The 25,473-nt window shown below is 37.8% G+C and overlaps 1 protein-coding gene across 1 annotated transcript in view; it reads right to left on the bottom strand.

Moving 5' to 3' along the window:
* The window catches only part of JMY (junction mediating and regulatory protein, p53 cofactor), a 64,975-nt gene that overhangs the window by 38,324 nt on the left and 1,178 nt on the right, over positions 1 to 25,473 (bottom strand). The window contains exons 2-3 of the mRNA XM_014964845.1: positions 24,883 to 25,458; positions 5,081 to 5,254 (exon numbers count right to left, since the gene is read on the bottom strand). Coding sequence (XP_014820331.1) covers positions 5,081 to 5,254; positions 24,883 to 25,458 — 750 coding nt within the window. The remainder of the gene's footprint in view (positions 1 to 5,080; positions 5,255 to 24,882; positions 25,459 to 25,473) is intronic.

Below are 25,473 nucleotides of genomic sequence, written 5' to 3'. Positions count from 1 at the left end.
CCAGTGGTGTCCCTCAGGGCTCAGTTTTGGGGCCTGTCTTGTTCAATAGCTTTATTGATGATCTGGATGAGGGGATCGAGTGCACACTCAGTAAGTCTGCAGATGACACCAAACTAGGTGGGAGTGTTGATCCGCTTGAGGTTTGGAAGGCTATACAGAGGGATCTAGACAGGTTGGATCAATGGGCCAGGGCCAATGGGATGAGGTTTAATAAGGCTAAATGCCAGGTCCTGCATTTCGGTCACAACAACCCCGGGCAGCGCTACAGGCTTGGGGAAGAGCGGCTGGAGAGGTGCCCAGCATAAAAGGACCTGGGGGTGTTAGTGGACAGATGGCTTAACATGAGCCAGCAGTGTGCCCAGGTGGCCAAGAAGGCCAACAGCGTCCTGGCCTGTATCAGGAATAGCGTGGCCAGCAGGAGTAGGGAAGTCATTGTGCATCTGTACTCGGCACTGGTGAGGCCTCACCTCGAGTACTGTGTTCAGTTCTGGGCCCCTCACTACAGGAAGGACATTGAGCTGCTGGAGCGGGTCCAGAGGAGAGCCACCAAGCTGGTGAGGGGCTTGGAGAACAAGTCCTATGAGGAAAGGCTGAGGGAACTAGGCATGTTTAGTTTGGAGAAGAGGAGGCTGAGGGGAGACCTCATTGCCCTCTACAACTACCTGAAAGGAGGTTGCAGAGAGGTGGGTGCTGGCCTCTTCTCCCAGGGGAATAATGACCAGACCAGAGGAAATGGTCTGAAGTTGTGGCAGGGGAGGTTTAGATTAGATATTAGGAAGAATTACTTTACTGAGAGAGTGGTCAGGCACTGGAAGAGCCTGCCCAGGGAGGTGGTGGAGTCGCCATCCCTGGAGGTATTTAAGAAACGGGTAGACATGGCTCTTCAGGGCATGCTCTAGTGCCCGAGATTATTGGGGTGTGGTGGGGTGTTGTGTGGTGCTGTTGGTATAGGGCTTGGTTGGTGGGTGTTGTGTGGTGGTGTTTTTTTTTGTTTTGGTTTGGTTTTTTGGGTTTTTTTTGCTGTGTGGTTGGACTAGATGATCTCAGAGGTCCCTTCCAACCACCGAGATTCTGTGATTCTGACATGAGATCACTGCATAACGTGAGTAACATTTCTTTTAGCCACCATTTCTAATACAGTAAGAATCCTCGAAGTAGCATTTCTTCATAAAGTTTTGCCTGCCAAAACATTATGCAAACAGGCAAAGAGATCTATGACAGCATAATACAATTGTGTCTTTGTTCCCTACAGCAAGCATTTACAAGTAACAAAACAGGGAAGCACCTTTTCATTAACTGCAATTCCAAGTATGTCGTCCATCCCATCATTCACTGAGGGTGTTCATACAGCAAGGTAAAGAAAACCCAAGAAACCTTTGCTTTAGCAATAAATAACCACCCATTTGATTAATGAAAAATTTGCAGGTATTAATGTGAAACAGTTCTAGGATCAAAAGTATTGCAGGTTGGTTTTTATTTCAGCAGAAGTCTGACTTCTAGCAAAAAGAAAATCTTAAAATCCATTTAGAATTTGAAATTAATGCTAGAAAAAATATCCATAAATATTGTTTTCCTGTGGTTTTAAGTTCATACTTCTCTTCTAGATTTTTGAGAAAATATACAGATAGCCCAAAACATATAATACAGCATTTGAATAACAAGCTTCACTTAACTGATGCCTATGTTATATCTAAGAGGTAAGAAATGGATTGATAGCCCAAACAATTAAAACAACATGCTAAAACTCGCCATTTGAATGTCTTTACATCCAAACCAGAAACAGCACAGAAATAATGGAATTAAAAAATGGCCATGCAGACTCAGCATAGTTTTTATGTGTATATGAATTATAATAGTGACTTCAATTTCTTTATTATACTTTCTCCAGCATTCAGTGAACGTAATTATAGTTCTGTTTGGCTTATCAACAGAACTTTTCACAGTAAATTTGCAAAATACATGAGGTACACAACACAGACCATGTCTAGTAAGCATATTTTACATTTTAGTCTATAAATGAGTACAGGCTTGCTTCTCTGAGGAGCATTTCTCCACTTGATAATACCAATCATCACAAAGTGGCTTTTAATTGTGCATCCGCCATAAAGGCCTTGGGTCAAACATGATTATTCTGATATCATACCTATAAAAAAAAAAGTAAACCCTGCTGTGCTTGCAGTGTCCAGTTTTTTCAAGAACACATGGTATCTGGTAAGCATTTTGCCATGCTTACAGAGAGGTCCCCATGGATTTGGGAAGCACTTAAAAAAATACTGAGCATTTCTACGAACAAAACTAGGGTTTTCAAGCTGGAAGCCCCAAAAATGAGAAACATATCACTACTGAAAGGATTGTTCTAAGGTCTAATGACTAGTTCATCATTAAATAGAAATTTTGGAAGAAGTCAGTTTTCCAGAGTGACATTTCATATCAAAAGCCATCGTTTTCTCCTTCCACAATCTTCTACTTTTTTCATTATGTTTTCCAAATCCAGCAATATTTAACTGTTTCACAATACCGCTTCGATTCCTCAACCATGCTAAATGATCCATCTTCCACATTAAATGAGGCAAAATATACCTAAAAAACTACCATAACATCTAGTTAAAATATAAAACAAACAAACAAACAAAAAACCACTTCTACCATAGATAACACTAACCTGCATTTTCAAGCTGCTAAGTATTTTAACTTTGCTACAAACTTTTGTTCCGGGTTGTCTTGTGGTTGTTTTTTTCCCAAAGACACAATCTGCAGAGAATATAGCTATCCAACTCTAATGAGCTGCACTGAGCAGCCAGAATTTTATGTTTGTTTCTCTCTTCCCTCCTCTAGGCTTTTTCTCTTGCTAAAAGTTTCACGCTAACAGCAGAAATTTAAGATCCAGATAATATATCTTCCATTTTTTATGTTTTGCTCCAAAAAGGAAAAGACATTAAAACACTATTCTCAAAGATTAAAGGCAACACAATTAACTTCCTCCTAATTAATTTTGAAAACTGACAAAATGAAACTCATTAAAATATTTCTTGAAATACCTACATTGTTAAAAAAAGCAAACTAAAACAACTTCCCAACAAATAAAAAAGATACCTAATAGAGAAAATGTTTAAAAATGTTAAATAAAGTACTCAGAGAAGGCATATGCAATCTTGACTAAATACTTGTATTTGTATTCAAGCTTAATTATCCTTATAACTTATTTTTTCACTTTGGTAACACATTCTGCAGGTTTTTCCTTCCTTACCCTGCTCTACATCTAAAAATTATCTTTCTCCTTGTCATCCTTTATACGTAAACAGTATTATATGTTCACATCTCCCATTTCGCTGAGATAGTAAGCACCAGAAATACCTCCACTATGCATGAAAATGGAGCTAACCCCAGCCGTAAGGGTTTATAGAAACCTAAGGATCTTTGTTCCAATATTAAGCCTGCCAGAAAAACATATGCAGCAAGTTAACACAAACCATTTCATACACAGGTTCTATTTATAAAGCAATTCTTCCACCCTAGCTACCCAGCGTAATATATATTTTGTCATCATAGATACAAGTACTGCTTTCTCTCAAACAAGGAAATGAAAAACAAGAGATGGCATCTTTCTCTACCACATAATACAGATGACCAAGTTTTATAACTCAAAAATTGCCAAGTTAGGAAGAGAACTTAATGTACATTTGATGCAACTACGTACAACTGAAATAATCAACCACAGAACATGCCTCTGAAGTTTACCAAGGTTGTTCTTTCAGGCAAAATAAAGAGTGAGGTATTTTAAAGCCATAATTCAAGAGATCATTGAGGTTAAAAAAAAAACAACAACCCAACCCTACACACAACTCTTTAAGTATTATATTGAGTAGGGAATATGGTTGATCTTTTCTTGTTTGACAAAAGAACAAAAAAAATCATCTTTTCCTCTCCTACAAATTCAAATAAAATGGGAACTATTTCATTGTGCTTTGAAGAAGGCTTGTTATTAAATTTAGTGTTCACATTCTTCAGCCATTAATACACCTGAAAAAAAATATTCATCCCAATTCTCTATGCAGTAACATTTATCATTCAGGGAGAAAAAGGCACTTTTAGTTCAAATATCATCACATTATCCCAGTGAGTTACTTTCATATTGCTGAACTTTCTGAAAAATTACTTTATGGACACAGCACTAGCTAAAAATGAAACTGGTCTTGGAATTGTAAATCTTCTTGCCTGCCTCTCTTTCTATGGTCAAAACCAGAAAAAAACCACTGTAGTTTTAAGTTGAAACCACTAAAAACATTGTTAGCTAAATGAACAAGGTTCCAAACTGAGACAAATTGACATTTGCAATACAGATTAAATGAAACAAACCCATTTTAGCTTCTATGTTACAACACATATTTCAGAAGAATCACAAGGCTACAGTCTAAATAATCTGCATAGGAACTAATGATTTTATCAAAAGTACTTCTGAGATGCAATAAAGATGACATTTGTTATTTTTGGCTAAGTATTTAAAATTAAAATTATTTCAAAATGAATCAAACATATACGTTATAAAACAGTTTAAACAAGATGTAGTATTATTCAGCTGGCTATGTCTTGTGAGGTTAGGAAATTTAACTGTAAAGTGTTACTAAAAATTATGTACATCTAATATGCTTCCATATTTAAGTGTTTCACAAGATTAGATGAGAAGCTATTGACTTATCATAGTTTATCAGATTATCTCAGGAAACTAATGAAAATTAACTCCACATATAATCTTTTAAAATAATTAACAATAGCATGGAAAGAGACGTAAGTATGGTATCCATTTTACGTATTAGTCAGTATTCTCAGAAATCACGAAATTGTAACCTTCACCTACTAAATTCAGCAATGAATTCAAACAGTCAAATACGTCAGTTAAACAGGTAATGGTTAGCTACATATGTCAGACATGTTCTCACTCTCCAAAAGCACACCTCTGAGGGGAGCAACCAGCTTCTAGAGGAGAAACCACCACTGCATATACTGCATAATAAAAGTAGTAAATAGTAACTTAAAAGTATCATTTCCCCATTAATAAGAAGTTCAGTTACCTTTACCATACCTTTATCTGCTGTCTTCTAAGCATCGCAAGTTCCCTCATATCTCGGAATGGCTGTAGTAAGTATTGGTACAGCTCCGTGGTAGCTTCTGCAAGACTACTGTAGGCTTCGTCTTCCATTTGATACAGTTCAAGCAGCTCTACCATGCTTTCCGTGTTCTTATGTTTTTCCAGAAGCTGTAGAGAAAGCACCAATTCTAGTGAACACGTTCAAACATTCCTGTTAAAAGTTACAATCATTCAGAAAACATTCACAAATATAGAACAAAAAGCAACTTAGTACAAGAATCTGTAACATAGTAATCAGATAGTCTACTTCACACATTTCTGACTTTCAAGTGTTGGGGGTTGAAGGGGTGGAGAGGAAGAGTTATAGGAAAGGAGACAAGTCACATTTTGATCTTTCTAGGTTTTTTGGCCTGTGTTTTTTTGCCTGTCCGTACTTTGGACCCACACAGTCCCATTACATCAGTGCAGCTCCAGACACATACAAGAATCTATATGAAACAAAACAGTGATCTGGTTTAATTTTAGTGACATGGTTTAGTGATGTGGGGTTTTGTGGGGTTTTTGTTTTGTTGTTGTCATTGTTCGGGGGTTTTTTGGTTTGTTTGTTTTATCAGAGTTAGGTTGCTGTTTGGACTAGATGATCTTAGTCCCTTCCAACCTAGACAATTCTATGATTCTATGACTTCTGGTAATTTTGCCTTCCAGTTTATGATTTTAGCCTAAGACAGTGCAGACATGAAAGTTTCCATTTTTATTTTTTCAAGAAAATGAAACTATCCAAGTATAAGTGACTAAAAAATACTTAAAATAAAATATGTTCCTTGAATTCATATAAGAAAACACAACATCAAAGCCTGCTGATTCCTTCCTTTAGCTTTTAAGCAGCTGAAAATTGATCTGTTTGTACAGATTTGCTACTATGTATGTTTTTAATTTATATGCTTGTTTTGCATCTATTTTGGGCATCTGCCTGGGCAGACCTCACATGCTGCTGGAAATCTTTCACCATTTCTAAAAAAAAATATTCAACTGTTTAAAAAAAACACTAATCTCATACAGTCATGTGGAGTACTTGATGTATTTGAAAAGACAAGATTATCTGAAATTAATTCCCCCTTATGTAATTTTCAAAGTCAAAGTCTCTTGTCCTTTATATTATCATCTCAAAAGTATATATTCACAGTGCAAGTTTAAATAAACTTAACATAGATTAGAAACACTACAGAATAAACACATTGTATCTTCTACCTCTTCATTCACATCAGATGCCAAGCCTATATGAATTATCCTCAGTACACACAAGTGCATCAAGTACTATAAGTGGAAGATAAAATAGAGGAACTGCAGATTACAAACTGAAACTTTGGTTGACAGTCCTTTGGTGTCTGGTTCATTTATATGCCCGGATGCTCAAAAAAAGTCCGGATTATCATACTGTCTACCCAGTTGACTCCACTGCATTTGTATTACTATGCTGTATTCCAGTTACCTGACCAGGTATGAGAAATTCTCTCTTTTTTCACCACATAAAGTTTGTTTCTGAACATCCCCTAAGCCCACCTGGGCTTCCTCTGAAGATCGTGAGGATCAGAGAGGATGCACAGCAGAAAGCAGATAGAAGCTTTATTTAGGTGTTCAGCATCAAAATGGTGCTCAGATCACAAGCCAGGAAGAGCCTTCCCTCAGCAAGGCCTAGCAAAGATGAAAGGTCTACACCAGAAATGGTGTAGAATAGATGTGACGTTCCTCAGCAGTATGAGGCAATTTGTTGTATTATCTAAACAATTTCACCTAGGAAATTGTTCCTATTGTAACATCATTTGCTACACCCTTCTGCTCCCTTCCAGCAGCACATAGTATTTTGTGGCATTTGAGTTCTCACTGACGGTACTGGGTAGTGGTTCATGGCCTGCAGTCTGTAAAACTGACATTTTATGAACTTTCAGGGTTAAACACACATAATCTAACCTGCAGTTATAGGGATAGAAGTCATCCCAAGATGCTCTTGGGTTTGAGTCCTAAGTCCTTACAGATCTCATGCAGTATTCCAGCCCACTGTTTTAAACATCTAGTCTACAAAGCCACCTTCCTCCTTAGCTCCTGTTGCTTGTTGCTAGGGCCTAAAACCAAAATTGCCATACTCAAGCCTTAATGTACTTCCACCTGGCACTAACCAGTGAAAAACCCCTTGCAGTCCCAAAGTTGCAATTATCCCTCTGTCAAGGTGCTGGAAAACCAAACCTTTCTTTTCAAACCACCAATCGCAAGAAGGGTCTCTACTATTAGCAACAGATGATCTACAGCACACTGTAATGGTAATTTCCTTTTAGTTGCTCAGACAATTAGTATCTTCTTATTAAAGAAACGTACACAGTTGCTTCATTCTGAAACTCTACTATTCTAATAGGATACAAATCACAGAGAGCAACAAACACATGACAATTATTAAAGAAAACTTATCAACATTAAACGTAGCATCTTAGGTAACCTCATTCCAGGAGCAGAGCAATACAATGTAGGGCTTTTACTTTTTTTCCCTTTGCAGGCCACTCTTAAGGCCTATTTAATAGTTCTGATATTCTGGAAGACGGTCACAACATTGCAGAAGTTGGAGTGAAAGTGCCAGGAAACAAAGGACCATTTCAATTTTACAACCATCAGTATAGTACTAAGACATCCCAAGGACACTAAAAGTATCTACTTACAATTAGTTGGACATGATTTTCACTGAACAACCATCATTGGACACAGTATGGGTAAAGTAATGAATTATCATTACATTCCTTCACATAAAGGGGCATCATTTCAAGGTCTTGTCCACGTCCAGTTTTATTTGGTCTGCTGCTAGAGTTACCCCAATCCTGAATCTAATCCTCAACTCCTTCAGAAATACCAAACCCCCAAAAAATAAATAAAAAAAACCCAAACAAGTGAGGGCATGTTATTAACACAGAATATACATATTCTTCAACTATTAACAAAGGTAAGCAACCATTCTTCCTTCCTAAGGCAAGGATGTACACAGAATCCACCTGCTGTGCCTAATAAAGACCATCCTGAATGCAAATGGTGATGAGATTTCATTTAAACTACAGTTACCAGAAAGGATGTAACAAAGCATGAAAACTGATTTGTAAACCAAAGAGTATCACCTTACTTGGTTTGGACAAAAGAGCTATTGAATAGGCATATTCCTCAAAACAGGTAAGAAGGTCATCAACCTGTGACCCCTGGCTACATACAGACTCAATACACCAATACACCTACTAACATGCTCTCCTACAGGCTCATTCAAACAGCGTTTTGGGGAAAAAATGATACAAACATTAACCTTTTCTCAAAGGTCACAAACCAGCTCAAAAGCACACTGAAATTATTTTTTCCTGACAGATCAACATCACAAAACTGCTGCTTCAAATTTCACTTGGGTTAAAAGTTGTATGAGAGAAAGAGGAAACCAGAGAAGCGTGAAAAAAATTTAGTTTTGACAAAGAAAATCAACATAGAGGAATTATGACATACATTTGAAATTACAGTTATGATATGTGCCCAGGTGGCCAAGAAGACCAATAGCATCCCGGCCTGTATCAGAAATGGTGTGGTCAGCAGAAGGGAAGTGATCGTCCCCCTGTATTCAGCACCGGTGAGACCCTACCTCAAATACTGTGTTCAGTTTTGGGCCCCTCACTACAGGAAAGACACTGAGGTGCCCAAGCATGTCCAGAGAAGGGCAACAAAGCTGGTAAAGGGTCTCAAGCACAAGATGAATCTTACAATGAGCAGCTGAGGGAAATGGGGTTGTTTAGCCTGGAGGAAAGGAGACTGAGGGGAGACTATATCACACTCTACAACTACATGAAAGCAGATTGTAGCAAGGTGGGGGTCAGTCTCCTTTCCCAAGTAACAGGCAATATGATGAGGAAACGGCCTCCAGTTGCACCAGGGGAGGTCTAGATTGGGTATAAGGAAAAGTGTCTCCACCAAAGTGTTGTCAAGCATTGGAACAAGCTGCTCATGAAAGGGGTTGAGTCACCGTCCTTGGAGGTATTTAAAAGATGTATAGATATGGTGCTTAGGGACATGGTTTAGTGGTGGACTTGGCAGTGCTAGGTTTAACAGCTGGACTTGATCTTAAAGATCCTTTCCAATCTAAACAATTCTATGATTTTATAAACATGGTTTAAATGGTGAGACTATTCCCTCACTTTTTGGAATCGATGTGATTACCAATCACCAAGTCTTCACCAATACAGTGCAGTATGAACAGCAGATTGCCACCAGTCCTAAAGGCACTGACATAGGAGACATATGGTGTTAAGCTGGCTGTGCTGAGGACGTCTCCCACTTTGCTCAACAAAGCAGTCCGATGGAAGCTTTCCTGTTCTGGATCAAAGTCAGCTGCAGCATTTTTTTCGCTGGCTGTCATCCAGACAGTATTCAGACTATCAGATAACAATAACGCTGGGTCTAACACAGAATCCACTGAATTAATAATGTTGTAAGGCAAACCAGGCCCACCATAGACTCACAGGTAGTTTAACTGTGTATGTTCCAATTTTCACACTGGCAGTACCTAAACAATACACTGTATTAGAAACCAGAAGTCAGCTAATACCTTTTAGTAAGATGGAGACATTTGTTAAGCTGGCCAAATGCCTAAACCAACCTAGTACCTTAAAACCATGCAGTTTTCAAGCTGTTAGCATAAAAAACATGAACAAGTTTTGTAGCATGTTTTGTGCCCCAGTCATGATTAATTCTCAGCACAGACATTCTGTGTTACTGTTCATTTACTTCAAGAGTCTCGATATGAATTTTTTACTTTCACAGTTTTTTAATTACATTATTTAAAGAAGTGGGTGGAGGAGGGTAGAGTAATATCCTGTACAGGCCTGACTGGTGCTACATCCATTGAATACTGCGTTTATTTTAAGAATCGTGTTTCACAGACATTACATTGTTCACAACTAAATGAATACATATATTTTAGGCAACTATTATGCAGATAGACTCTAACTAGCACAAAATCCGTATTTTTTTTTTCAATTTAACAGCCCATATATTTGAACTATATAACAAAGATTATGTCTGTCTTCAGTATTTTTAAAAAAAATATTTTGTCCATAAAGCTTTAAAAGCATTACAGCAGGCAGCACCATTAAGTTCAGGTTGACTTCAATCGGGAGCATAATCCAAAGCTTGATTTAATTGGTGAAGAGTCAAGTCTTACCTTTCTTTTGCTATTATTCCCAAAACTTTCCCTGTTATTCCTATCTTATTTTGTGTATTTTATGAAAGACTGCAATACAACACATATTCATGTTCAGCTAAAACAGACCAAGAAGATGTTTTTCAGTATCATAGTAAGCTTCTTCATATTTTTGGAACAGTAGGAATTTCAGAATGCCCTATTTTCCTTTGAATTTAGATTCTTGGAAGCCTTATAGTATTACATGCCATTTCCAGGACAAATTCTAAAAATTTTTAGTTGAAGCAGCACATTTAAGATCACAGCTAAAACTAAGGATAGTTGCTTTCAGAGAGAAGTACAGTTCTGCAGATAGAGTAGTTTTTAGATACTCTATCCTTTCCACTGAATAGAAGCCCTAAGAGTAAAATACCAAATCCTCCTGCTGATACATTTGCAATAGTCCACATTTAGCTCTAGACAATGAGTTCAAAAGTAGTAGAGCTCCAAAGTACATAAAATTTGGATGCAAAATTTTAGTGACTGAACTTTCACTGCAGTTTCTTATATCAGAAAGTGCTTAGAATTGCTTCTATTCTCTCTCTTCTTAAGTTACCTTTAAGCAAACAAACAAAAAAATCTTGTCAAAAGGAAATACATTCTCACATTCTCATAATGAGCAGAAATCTCAAGTACATGAAATCTGTACTATAGGCAAACTGCTTTTCTCTCTTATACACGTGGTCCTGTATTCAAACGTCCCCCATTGTGGTTAAAAAAAAAATTAAAAGGGAAAAAAATAAAAAAATCAAGCCTTGCCTGGACATTTAGCTTTCTATTTGCATGACTGCATTGCCATCAACAATCCTTACCTTTGTAGTATAAAAAGACCATTTGCATTATTGAGCATTAACAGACCCAAAGCCAATATAGTCTAAAATACATTTTACTGTTGAGGCAGAAATTGTTTAAGAGAATATACAGAAGATGGATAGAGAGTTAGGGTAGCATAAACAAATAGGGTAATACTGCCCCGCATGAGAAGTGCTGGAAACAGCACTACTGCCTAACTTAAGTTTAAAAGAAGATACAGAGGAGTGACTTCCACAAACTTAATGGTAAACTCTGTGGTTTCCAAATAATACATGAAGCAATTATCCACCTACTGGGTGGATAAAAAAAGTCCATTTTTTTCAACCAGGCTTCTGAAGATAGGGAGTTAGAAGTGTATGCTGACACATTACAAAGGTTATTGTCCAGATTTTGGTCGGACTTTGTGAAGGGCTGTTTACAGAAGGACTGAGCTAATTAATCAAACTAAACACATACATAAAACACAACAAAAAAGTTCAAAGTTTGCAGTTATTCCAAGAAACAAACAGCAAGCACACATGCACACAAAACAAAACCCATAAAAGACGCTGGGAAGTAAAACACGTGGTGGTTGAAACACAAGAAATAGAAAGGAACACTTCCTTAAGATGTGTCTTCTACACCTCTGAAGAGCTACTCATATCAAGCAAGCCACATCATTCCTCTTACAACTTTTTAAAACATTCCTTTATCATGCAGAGAGCCTGAGTATCTCAGCACACATGTGCAGAGATGCACTGGGAGTAGGTGGCAAGGCTTTTGTTGCAGATGTCTACAGGGCTGGCTTCTAAGAGATGTTACAAGCTTCCCCCATGTCCAATACAGTCAGATCCAGACAACTCCAAGAAGGAGCTGCCCATGGCTAAGGCTGAGCTCCTCAGCAACAGTGGTAGCACCCCTGTGATAACACATTTAAGAAGGGGAAAAAACCTGCTACACAACATCAACCAGGAGAGAGGAGTGAGAATATGTAAGGAAAACAACTCTGTAGAGGCCAAGGTCAGTGAAGAAGCAAGGGGTGGAGGCGCTCCAGGTGCCAGAGCAGAGATTGCCCTGCAGTCTGTGGTGAAGACTGTCCCTGTCCCCCTGTGCCACTGGGGGCAAAGAGATAAAGAAACTGGGAGTGAAGCCTGGGAAGAAGGGAGGGGTCAGGGAAAAGGTGTTTTAAGATTTGGTTTTATTTCTCATTATCCTGCTCTGACTTGACTGGCAATAAATTCATTTAATTTCCCCAAGTCAAGTCTTGCCTGTGACAGTAATTGCTAAGTGATCTCCTTGTCATTATCTCAATCCATGAGCCTTCTGCCATGTTTTCTCCTGCCTGTCCAGTTGAGACAGTGGAGTGATAGAGCAGCATCATGGGCACCTGGTGGCTAAGGTCACCTCACTACATGATAGCACACAAGAACGCTACGTGCAGCACATTGCAGATTGCCTGGCATCTTTTCACTCATATCAGTTATCATTTATACTTGGGTTGTTCTTAGGACAGTACCCGAGGAGTACTGTTCAGTTCATCTACACTGCCTACTGAAATGCACTTCATTTCAACATATCACCCGTAACACAAGTCTGTAGAAACGAAAAAGAACTGAGCTGTGTAAGAAAAATTGAAGTAGTATTTTAATGTAGCCATGTGAGCCAAAACATTATTTCTATGTATGCATCATTACCGAACAATGCAACTTCTCTCCTCCCACCCGAAATTCTAAATAGAAACCTCAGCAGAACTGTATGTATATATATAACTTGTTGGAATATCACAAGGCTCAGGCTTTAAGCTGCCAACTCCGACAACAATGTATGGCACACCAGATCTCTTCTGAAAGCTCAAGAGAGAGATGTCAACAATTAGAAACTATGCATCTCCTTTTCTGTAAACAACACAAACACATAACATTAGGGTAAAGTTGCTTTTATTTTAAGATGGTACTCATCTCACCACCTTACCTTTCTGTGTGACATGGCTATGCCACTCCTGAATTACACTCTCGCGCTAAAAGAGTGCCTATAAAAAACAGGTATTTGTTTGAATTTAGTGTATTTCTTAGAAGAGCACAGCCACAAATAAGCTACAGAAATCACAGCAAACAAGGGCTAATTACATAGGAGTGTTCATTGAACAGGAGTGCTAGTCTTTTTTCTACTGTTAGTAACACAGAATTAAGTACTTACATTGTAATGTAATTTGATGAATAAAATAGATCTGTTTATTTCAAAGTTATTATGGCTCTCTGGGACTCCTTCCCTTTGGAAAAGGGCAAAATAACTAAAAGATAAAGTCACTAATGAATCACTGATCAGTTGGAACATGGTAACTCTGAACAAAAAGACTTCTAAGCAACACCTTACCCTGAAGGCTTGGCAAAGAGCTTATTTTACACATGTCCTAATAAGTTCTAAGCAACTTTTTTTTTTTGCAGGATTCCGACTGAAAAAAGAACCTAAAGCCAGAAGACTGAGAACATACATTACATAAGTGTTCACGCTGTGCTATGACATATATTAACTTTTGGTCCAGAGACCCTCTTCTTCTGTGCTTCTTAACTATGCTATCAGTCAGGAAAAAATATTCAAAAGCCTCAAAACTGACAACTGAAACAAACTAATATTTGCACACAATGAATACATTTACATAACAGTTATTACAATGCTACTCTTACAACTCTTCTTTGTGTAAGGTTTGCAACGCCAGGACACAGGCCTAGCCAAATAACCACAAATTTTACAAAAATAAAGGTGAAAATTTGATGGGAAGAAAAAAAGACATTTAAGAGGTATAATCAATTTCACTATGAATTCAGCTGACAGGAGTCATATCAGACTCACTGAATTAGTACTCTTAACAATTTTACAATGCATTTCCCATGCTACCACATACTCTCAAATGTCTGATAAAGGTAATGTTAGACTTAAAAAAGAAAATCTAATTCAAAGTGGTTAAAGCATTGTGACAATACGAGATGCAAAGCATTGGTACACATGAATTTACTTTTTAAAGCTGAGCTGAGCTAATGGCTTGCTCCTATCAAAAGCAGATCACACTCCCCATCCCCTCTCTTCTTACAATTTCACACAGTTCCTTGTTCCTTCTGCTCTCAGGTGCCCTCTTCCACTGCTATTGGCTTTGGTATTTCTCAGACCCTTCAACAAAATAACTGAGCACCTGGCAAAAAGCTATTACTGTAGTTTCTCTCAGATTAATTTACCGAAGTTTGCCAAGTTGAATCAGCTCACTGCAAGGGCAGAGAAGCACAACAGGAAGGAACACAAAGCTGAAGCAGGGAGGACAGAAAGCAATCAGATCCCTGCCTTTCACCACTAGGAAGCTGACAATCCAGTTCTTCAGCTCCCTTCAAAAAGCCAGCTGATGAACAGCCTTTAAACCCTGGATGACAGCTGACAGTTAACTCAAATGGTCTTCTGCGTTATTTCTCAAGGGTGGTATAGTTTAACACTGTTTCAACCTCTACAGCACCTTATACAACAGTGAAATTATAGAAGGACAGATCTAAGAGGGAAACAGCACTATGCATGGCTAAAGGCAATTTTTAAAGTTTCTAAGCTAAAGTAATGGAGGGTTTTATTTAAAAGTTCAAAACAACATCCAAAAAAGCCCAGCAGAAAAAACACATTACAGCCCACTATTAATTACAAAAGGCTAAATAAGATATCAAGAAACTCCTGAAATCCCTTATCACGCACATTAGTTTTCCTCTTACTCTAACAGCAGGCATTACACAAATAACAAGCTATTAAAGCATCTTCATAACAGCACAACATTTCAGACAAAACCAGTTTATATTAGTATCAGGTGAACACAGCCTTCTATTCTGTGATGTTACCTGTTTGGGTGGGTTTTGGTCCTGTTTTCATGGAGAAATGAAGGGGAAAGATACACCATTTAAATGTTACAGGGAAATAAAATCCATGCGTGATAAAACAGCATGATAAAACACAGTTGAAATAAGACATTTACCTATTAAGTCACCTCTTCCAGAACAGCTCCAACATTGCAAGTAGTTTAGGATTTTTAAAACTCTCCCTACATATGGGCTTTTTGCTGAATTATACTACTGTCAAGTGATAAAATGGTACAATTCAAAATTCTGATATCTGATGATTATAAACAAGTATCATGTTACTGAAGGCTGAAGAATTTGGGCTCTGAAGCCACAGTGCTATTTGAAGAAAAATTATAAACCTTAACAAACTTCTAAAACTCATCTACAGATCTTCTCCCTCAAAAGTTCCACAACTGAATTAATACATTTATTTCTTTTTAAAATTTCCTTAAGACCGATATAAAGTACACAGTGTTGTTTAAAGTTTGGGGTTAAAAAAAAAAGGCCCTAATCAAAATTTGTTCTATTTTAAGCCTGGGGTTCAACCAGGAAATCTGGAAAGATTCCTTCTAACATGATAATCTCTGATTTTAAATTATTGAAAAATGTTTTACAATACTGTCTCCCTAAAGTAGTTCTAAACAAGTCATGATGCAACGCTGTTATGTGAAAAGTTGTGCTACTACTAATTTTAGATGACCCACATAAATTGTCTGCAAGTCAGCACAAACAAATGTGAATTGATTATTTAAACACCATTTCTCAAAGGAAAAAAAAAAATCCAGCTCCTTCACACCAGTATCATTACATTTTTTCCAAAAGAAGGTCATATAAACATTTGTCTACAAATGCATTTTGGCAAGTATTACAACAGTAGCATAAACCAAACAGAAATTTCCACTATCTTTTAAGAAAGCAGAGGTACTCAATTTACTTTCAGAAAAAAATAAAAAAGGTTGCTGAACGACTGGAAGTCTTTTATAACACTTTTCCAGGAGCAAATTGCTGACAAAATAAGTCCAATAAGCATTTAAATTTTTCTGAATGGGTAATGTCTGCTCCATACATAACAAAAAAACCCCAACCCCTACATTTGATAATTTTTACTAGATAAATATGACAAACAGAAAAGAATAAAGGAAACCCAGAGATACAGTCTTACCAGTAAAAGGTTTTTAACTGAAAACAACCTCTGCCAACATGTTTGCAACTAGTAAACAGATTCATAGGCAGATACACCACCAGCATTCCATTTACATATACTCTGAATGGCTCCAGAGATTCAGGCTAAAGATTTCCAAAGACTAGCTTGCCAGGGAAGTTCTGTGCACATCAAAACATTCTTCTACCTATGACAAGAGTTAATCCAAAAGTAAAATCCAAACTGTAGAAATAAGCCTCTAATAAGGTTATTATTAATAATGGACACAGTTCACAAGCAGGACCTAGTAAACAAGGAGACATCTGTGAAGACTTTTCAAGTTAACGTCTGCCACTGTGTGTTAAAATTCTTCATGAAGTTTTCAGAAAAACTAATAATGTTTTGGTTTATATTTCAGGCCCAAATTCCTCAGAAAATGGAAATTGGGCAAGTTGCAACAACAAACTAATTAAAACAAAAACACATTTCCCTTATTCATTTATACCGCTTATGACTGGAAGATACTATGAGATCATCCCATCTCCTGCCCAACAAATCTGGACTTTTTTCTTTTTTTAAAAATAATCCTGTTTCAAGTTATGCAAGGGCTTCAACAATTAAAGGCTAACCTGTATTGTAGCAAATAGCACCACCGGATTTCTGAATAGATCATACAATTTCTTCCTGTAAGAGCACAACAATTCTTTTTTCACCATTTTTAAAACATTCTTGCACGTTTGCTACTAAACAGCACCGCACTTAAAGCGGGGATTTTGGGTGAACTATCCAAGATCTTTGTTCCGAATAGTTACAGTGATGTTAGTAGTGTGCAAGATACATGAGTAATTCAAATAAATTGTTCCACTGTATATTAACTTTGGCTCCCTTCCTCAAAAGCTCTCAGTCTTCTAACCTAGACCAGTATACACTACATGGTTAAACTTACAGTTGCTGTTAGCCTCATACACTCCTTCCCCAGAGCAGTATCATGCTCAATACCAGCAGCAAGACAAAACTTTTGGACACAGGAACATGTTCACAACAGCAGAATGTTCCATTTACAACCTTTTACTATGTAGTAAATGAACAGTAACTTGTGGCATATTTAAAAAATAAAGCTCATTTATTTTAACAAGGGGGGGTGGGGTGGTGTTTCTTTGTTTTCTGGGAAAGAAAGAAGAAACAATGTAACTGCTATATTACTGGCAAATCCTGAGTACTCCAGTTGCCCAAAATCACAAAACATGCTTTAGGTGTAGGCTCCTTCGTAGAGTTCTACTCATGCTCATTTGCTGCTTTTGCTTTTGTATGGTACAAAAAAAAATAATGCATTGTGGCATTATAGACTCACCCACAGCAGAATTATAGGATCACCAAATATTAATAGTTGATTCCTCGCTGGAGAAAATAAAGGAGGAAGAGGATTGAACCTATTTAGAAGATACTCTCTACTGCTGAAGCAAAGGCTCATCATCCCACAATCCCACCTGATTCCACCGCCAACGCCTATTTAGCAGATAGCAGTCTAAGCAACGGCTCAGACATAGATACGGAACATCATTCAATCAGTCAATATGTATCTTAAGGGTATTAGCATTCTCCTTGCCTCTCCTCCCATCTGATCTTCTTTCTGTCCCTATCATATTCTTTATGGCTAAGTTTTCATCTCTTGAAAAGATAAAGTTTTGCAGATGTGTCTTTAGTTGGACTTAGTCCCCACTTCCACTGAAACTCTTAGCAAAAACAGCAATTTCCTGGTGGACTGCAATGGGATCCTTAAAAGGGTTCCTTAAAAGCACTTTCCCAAAGAGCAAAAATTGAAGGCACAGCCATTTCTGAAAAACTCTGCTTTTCGGTGCCTTCTTCACCTCTGTGTAAGCAGTGTCTTGTCATATTATAGCAAAAAGCCTAAAAGATGAAATGATTAGAAAGAATTTGCTTTCAAATTCCAACCTGCCTGCGTAGTACCATCTCAGTCAGAGGGAGAATAAAAAGTTACTGGATTAAGAATGCAGTTTGAAAAGGCATTGACTTGAAGGCAGGACAGTTAATTGAAGAGAAATAAAATAATGCTGGGAAAACTGAGAAAAAACATGCAAGAAGAAAAAGGCAAGCAAAAAGAAAAGACAACCCAACACCTCCTTTAAATGCAAAATTATGAAGTGAGCTGTGAATCCTGAGGAGCATAATGGATTACAAAGTGTTTATTACAAGGCAGTACGCACCTCTTTACAATATTCTGGCGTATGAAAATGCTGCATTTGCATATCAACAAGAACAACTTTAAACAAAAAAAAATGACAGAGGAAGGTCTATCCACCTTGGGGAACAAAAAAAAATTCAAATTTTGAAAGGGAATATAAAATAATCAACAGAATACTCCCCCAATTACAAGACACAAATGGTTCTCCATTCCCAGTTCAGATAGTTAAACAGAGAAAACAATGCATTTTCTTTTTTTTTCCTCCCAGATACTTGGATAAGGAAAAGCACTATGAGACTGGAAAGCTGCTGTCTTCAGTTTCTAAAAATTAAGTCTAAGCTTGTTGACTAGGATCATACTGAACAGTACTGCTGTATTCTACAGAATGCACTCTTATTTTTCATGTAAGACTTAAGTTCTGTCAAGGAAGATCTAACTTTTCAAGCAGACATCTTTTTCTTTGTGTATGTATGATTTGTACGCATTTTGAAGAAAGGTACACTATTAAGCAGTCTGCAATTTTCAGATACAGCAGTAGCATTCATCATCTTCAGCTAGCTCTTGTCAAACTTAACAAGGCATTGATAAAACAATGCATGAAGTCTAGCCACATATATATATATATATATACACGTGCCATAAATGCACTGTAGAAAGGTGGCAGGGGGGAGGGAGAGAAAAAGAAACCCACCAAACTTCAAACCCAAAACAAGTATCTTACTGGGACTGAAAAAGAGACAACACAAAAAGATAGACAAAAAACAAACAAAAAATCTAATTAACATGTGATCACATGTCCATAAATCTCTGAAACAATTTGCTGCTACCTATAAAACAGAAATAAAAGAGAAGAGCAGTAGAAAAAACCAAACCAAAGCAAAAACATTTACTTAAGAAGGTATCAACTGGAAGAAGGATAAAAGATAAGATTTTTCAATTAAAGGTAAATTATCATTTTGCTTTGGACTTTAGACACAGACAAAAGAGAAAAGCAAATACTACGGTAATATGCTATAATGTCCTTTAAATACGGGATTCCTAGAAGCCATTTTAAAGCATGTATTTTAAAATGGTATGTAATCATATCTTCGACTTTTAGCAACTGTGAGTCCACCATATAATTAAGCTATTGTGAATTTAACTATCCTTGCTACTACAAGGGTCCAAGAATCTCAAGTGATATAGCCCTCTCTACCTCACTTGCAGTCGTATCGGATGCCATCATCAAGTGTTTAACTTGTAACATGGATTTACATACGCAGAACAGGTTTCAGAAATTCACTGAAAGCAAAATACCCATGAGACTTAGATTTTCATTATTTGCAGAGAAGGGGAAAGGGAGAAGAACTACTCCACATTTACTTCTGCTTATCTGAAAATATATTGCAGCATCCTTGCTATTGAGTTTGATCCTTGCAGAATGAGTCAGGTGTGAACTTCCAATGCCTAAAATGCCAAGCCTTTAAATTATTTAGTAATTTAGGATTAGTTTGTAAAAAAACAGAAATAACTGCTAATGACTCCAGCTGCAAATTAGATAAATAAGAAGATTGTGGCTGATAAGGAAGAAAGTATCTTTGGTTGGACAAGTATGAGACAGAGTACTATTATTACATGTCTACTAAGAGCTTACTGCTGACATAGTGTATTTTGGCTAGTGCTAACCTACGGTTCTGGTACTGTACTAAAACAGCCTATTCACAAAGTATTTAGAAGTCATTCAAAGCAGGTTTACTGGAAACAACTGTTAACACTACAAATAATGAGTATGTAAAAAGATGCTTTCAAACAAAATTTGATTGGTTGCATTAGATTTCCAGAATGCACAACAACAGTCTTAACTCTACTCTATTAATGCCAATAAGAAAAAAAATCCACAGCATATCTTATTTTAATCCTCTCTGCTCCCAAAGTTAGATCTGAGACAGTGTTCTCTTCCCTGCTGAGACACCTTATAAATCTTAGCGATTGCAATTAACATACAAGATCCAGTTATCTTTGCTTCTTGCATAGAAAGATATTACACATGGAAACATGACCACTAGCATTTATTTTTGCATTACTGAAACAGTGGATAGCTCTTTGTAGTGTTTAATATTATTTAGTTTTGCATTATTTAGAACTTCAATGTTGAAATCTCTCTTTAAATCACAATGTGCCTAGCAGTATATCAGTTAACAGAAACGGGTCACCTTACCTCTGGAAAACTTGCATTTTTGGTGTAGTGCCCCACTACCTACCATATACACATTTACTTTAGAACTGAATGCACACAGACAAAAGCAAGGAAATAAAATTCTCCTAGTTATGGAGCTGATCCTGAATATTCATTTTCTCTAAAATATTAAAACAGGTTCAACAAAACAAAAGAATAACCTATTTACCTTTTTTTGATACAAGCAGAAATATGTGCCAATACCCTTGGAAAGCAACAAATGTGAAATTCCACTATTTATAACCAAATCAATTACTTTGCAATTTGTGTGATTTAACAATCATATTTCACTGAAAACAAAAATACTTCCATAGTAAAATTGTGTAAGTAATTTTGAAAAATTGTATACATGCTGATTTGAGAAATAAAGTGACGACAGATTTGTCACAAAAACCTACATTTTCTTCTCATAAAACTTGTTACTATAACAAAATAGATGAAAGATTTTTATTTATTTTTTTCTTAACCTTTTAGCCCTTTGAATCAAAAGAAAATTAAGCCAATCAACATAAGATAAAAGGTTCAAGGGCTATTCTGGTGCTTAGTAAAACATTCCAGTATGCAGGGGAAGGATACTAAAAATTTCAGTAGGTCCTCACTCCCAAAGCAGTCTTAGGTTAGCTAGAGAAACTAAGATGCTCTCAGAATTTCTTCAGAATTTAATCATTACTAAAACTCTTTCTGAACTTTTCTATTAAAAACACATGCAGAAAAGAGATTCAAAATGGTCTTTAACAGTTTGCCTGAAGACTGTTCATAGATTTTACAGGCAACAAAAAAAAAAACAAAACAAAAGAAAGCAAGACACTGTACAGTTTTATAACTCGCATTCAAAATCCAATGCGCTACCACCTGTCAAGATTCAGACTGCCATGAAAATTAAGAGCTATAAGAAACACGGAGATTAACAAGTACCATAAATTCAAAGATACTGAAGTAGGCATGTAACAAAGCTAGGCTTCCCAAACTCACAACTTGCTATACAAGAGGAAGGAAAAGGATAAGCATACAGTGGAATATGTTTGTTGGAATGACTAAGCTACCAAACCTTTTAATCACAGTTTATACTAACACCATTTTTTATTCAGCAAAGCTGTGACTACATTCTACCTTTTGCCAATGCAGCATTGACAGAGAGGTATGACACCACCTTTGATATTACTATACTCTCAAAAACTTACACTTAGCCTAGAAAAACTCCTTCATGTTCTATGGGGAGGAACACACACAGGAAACTTGCAGGAACAAGAGTACAGCTGAGAACTTTTCCTGCCTACCAGACACAAAGTTTACGATTTTGGAAATACTGGCCAAGAAACTGGACTCCCAAATAAGGATTCAGTGTCATCCTCTCTGTTGAAATAACATCTTTTTATCTGGTCATTAACTGCTTCTGTTATTATGTCTCTATTATTTGGGAGCTCAGCAAAAGAGGAATTTTTTAAATAGGCATAAACTTAATGAAAAAGGGCTCCAAACAAGTGCTTATTCATTTTCAAAACTGAGGTAGAACAATATTTACTCCTTTAAATAAAAGTTTTCACTTTAACATAAACTAACGTATCTTAAATTCTACACTATTCCAGAATTAATAATTTTATTTGACACAATAAGATACGTGCTATTTCAAAACTGCAAATTATGGAGAAGAAATTAATTTCAGGTCATACAGTTCCTCTACAACTATTTGTCTTCCCCATCTTGGATCTGTTTCTACTTGCAATATTTTTCTGGCTTAAAGGTTTGTACTGAAACAGATAAAAGTGCCTATTACAAAGAGCAACAATTATTAACTGCTGTGAAAATAAACTGGCTTGTGTGTAACTTATGGAAAGCAACAGATGGCCAAGTAGGGGATGCTGAAAAAACGAACATGAGAGGTTTTGTTGCTCACTTGGCTTCTCCACTCCAAAGAATGTAATTAACAGAAACAGCAAGCATTTTTTTGAAGCATTGTCTAACTGCACAGAGGAATTAATCCTGGAAAAGAGAGATCTATCAAATAATTATAAACCACACATGCGTATTTCAAGATGTTAAGCTGCAGTCTTGGAGTTCTTGGTTTTTGCACAATTCTACATTAATGAAGACCCTCCACATTCATTAGGCTCCTTGATACCATTCCAGTTGCCAATGCTGCTCAATCCTTTCCCCTTTTCCCAAAAAGTTCTTCTAAGATGTAAAATCATTTAAGATTACAGGAATCTAACATTCCCACATTCAGCTAACAGGCAGACTTCAAGCACAGATGGAAAAGTAAAGTGAGAGATGAAACACTGGTTCAGTAGGTTCTCTCCTTTACTTCAGAAATACCGAGCAGCACCCATCATCCACTGCTTCATTTGACTAGAATTGCAATGACAAACAAGACCAGTATTTGCTTAAAAGAAAGACATTTCCTGTGGACCAAGTAAACCACTAACAGGTTTAAGGAAAAAAGAAACCTGAGAGCCAAAAGGGAAAGAACAGGTCATTCTATTGGTTTCTTTCCTTAAACATGAACTACCTTTAATTAAAGAAGGATCAATTTACACAACTGACAGTGACAGAAGTACAGCCATACTGACTTTAGGTACACTACTGGATTGGTTACCATGGGGAAAGAAGGTTGTACTGTAGTCAAACACACAAATAGGCTCTGCCATTTTGTCAGCACCAAGTTCTGAACATTAACCGAGAGTAAGATGTTGTAGTTTAGAGACCTCGATAGATAAAGCTTGCATTGCCTCTCGGTAGCCAATTTTTTTTTTGCCAACTGTACTGGTGCTAACAACATAGAAGTTGAGATTCTCCAAGAAATAAATAACTCTTGTACAGTAATTCTGAATTAGTGTTTCCTCAAAAACAGCACATGCTTTAAGTTAGGTACCCAGTTCCCAAACTCCACACATTTGACAAAATTCTCGTCCTGTTCAGCTCCTTATAAAAACCACTGAGCTGAAGGCTAAGTGAATCTAAGTGCACGGTCTCAAGCATTCATGCAGTCTAAGAGAGAAAAGTGGATGAGAATATGCTTTCATACTCTCTGGAATAAAAATTATTGCAGAAAATTATCGCATTAGTCATTAGACTGATGACCAGTTGCATACCAAAACTACCAAGAATTAATTCAGCCCTTTAAATAGCTATGGAAAAGAAAAAAAAAAAAAAAGATATATCATTATGATTTTCCTAACACAACAGTTTGGAGATAAACTTGTAATTGACAATGCTAAACTTGGATGCCCTTACCGTGATTTCATCACTGATGAAACAATCTTCACACACTCTGTAACTCCAGTGACTAAGGAAAAGCTCGGCCTGAATCCTACAAAGACTCAAAACTATGCCATCAAAACAGACAGCAAGCAGATATACTCATACTCCCATCAAGGAAAAATTGTTCACCAACACCCATTGGCAGGATACATGCAGGCAGCAGAAGCAGCCAAACTTGACCTATCCGCACACAATAGAATTTAGATGGTCCTTACAAAAATACAAAATTCCATAACCTGATTCATACACAGAGTCACACCTAGACAGATCCTGGTACATTCTGGATCAAGGCCACTGAAAATATAAACACAAGTGTAATATCCTCCTTCTTCACTGGAAAAACATGGATCCTCATACACCTCAGCCCACAGAGATGTGAATAAATTCTCACAGACTAACACTAGAAGTTAGCAGAAACTCCTCAACTACTTTTGTCTACATAGTATGGAATGAGAAAGACATATGGAACATCCTGAAACATCCAAGTCTTGACAGACACTAGCAATGGAAAAGCAGTAAATGCTCACTAGGACTAGGAAGTCTGCTTTTTAAAATCCCAATTTACCAGCTGAACAAAAGCTGCAGTTCCTCCAATTCCAGTGGAAAACATCATCTTGCTTGAACTACCGGATTCAGCACTCAGAGCCCATAGGAACCTGATATTTTTTGGCCTCAAGTGCCTAAACTGTATTGTCAAAATAAACACCACGTGTCTCCTCCCACTAAATATAACAACTCAGCCTCCAACACAAGAACAAAAATCTGGTTCACAAACCTCCACATTCAATTGCACAGAAAAAAGTACTGAGCCACACTTGGATGACATGGGAAATCTGCACCTTCTTAAATCCTGGCTCTAGAGACCTTGGAAAGGTCAAGCCTCATTTTCTCACTGAGATTTTCAAATTATTTTTTTTTAAGCTAGACAGTTTTCCTGTACTTTTTTTTGTCCCATAGCTCGATAGACTCTGCAAAGGCAGAGGGGAGCTGCTGGAGAGAACAGCTAAAGAAGTCACAGAGTAAGGAAGAGGTAACAGTAAGGTGGAGATATGCAGACCATGTTGTAGCCTCACCTCCTGGATTCGCCTGCGGGCCCGCTGCAGCACCTCCTCGTACCCCTTCTGTCGCAGCTCACTCAGGCTCTCGTAATACTCTTCGGGGTCGTCAGTCTCAGTGAAGAGCACCTGCGAAAGGATCTTCCAGCCGCAGGTATCCAAGCTGTGGACCAAGTAAACTTGCAGTTTGCAGCAGAGGGCATCCATCTCCTGCTCGGATAGCTCCGGGGCTCCAAACAGCACCGTCCACATGCCCGAGGGCTCCTCGGGGAAGGCAGGCAGGTAGGGCTCCAGCTCCGAGTTCACCGAGCACAGCTGCTGGTGCACTGCCCGCAAGTCCTGGAAGGAGAAGAGGCCGGCCCAGCTGCACTCCTCCCCCGCGGGCTCCGCGTCGGGAGCGGCCGGCTCGCCCGCCTGCGGCGGCAGCGCCGGCGAGGCCTCCTCCTTCCCCAGCTCCAGCACTTCTATCTCTTCGGCGGCACCTGCCGCCTCCGGGCCCCGTTGCGGCCTCCGGGCCGGGCTGCCCTTGGCGCGCAGCGGGCTCTTGGGCAGCGCCTCGGCGCGGGGATGCGGGGCGCCCCGCGGCAGCGCGGACTCGGTGCCCCAGGC

The sequence above is a fragment of the Calidris pugnax genome, unplaced genomic scaffold (assembly GCF_001431845.1).
Source record: "Calidris pugnax isolate Ruff unplaced genomic scaffold, ASM143184v1 scaffold273, whole genome shotgun sequence".
In the NCBI taxonomy this organism is placed as follows: Eukaryota; Metazoa; Chordata; class Aves; order Charadriiformes; family Scolopacidae; genus Calidris; species Calidris pugnax.
This window is presented reverse-complemented; position numbering and strand designations above follow the sequence as displayed.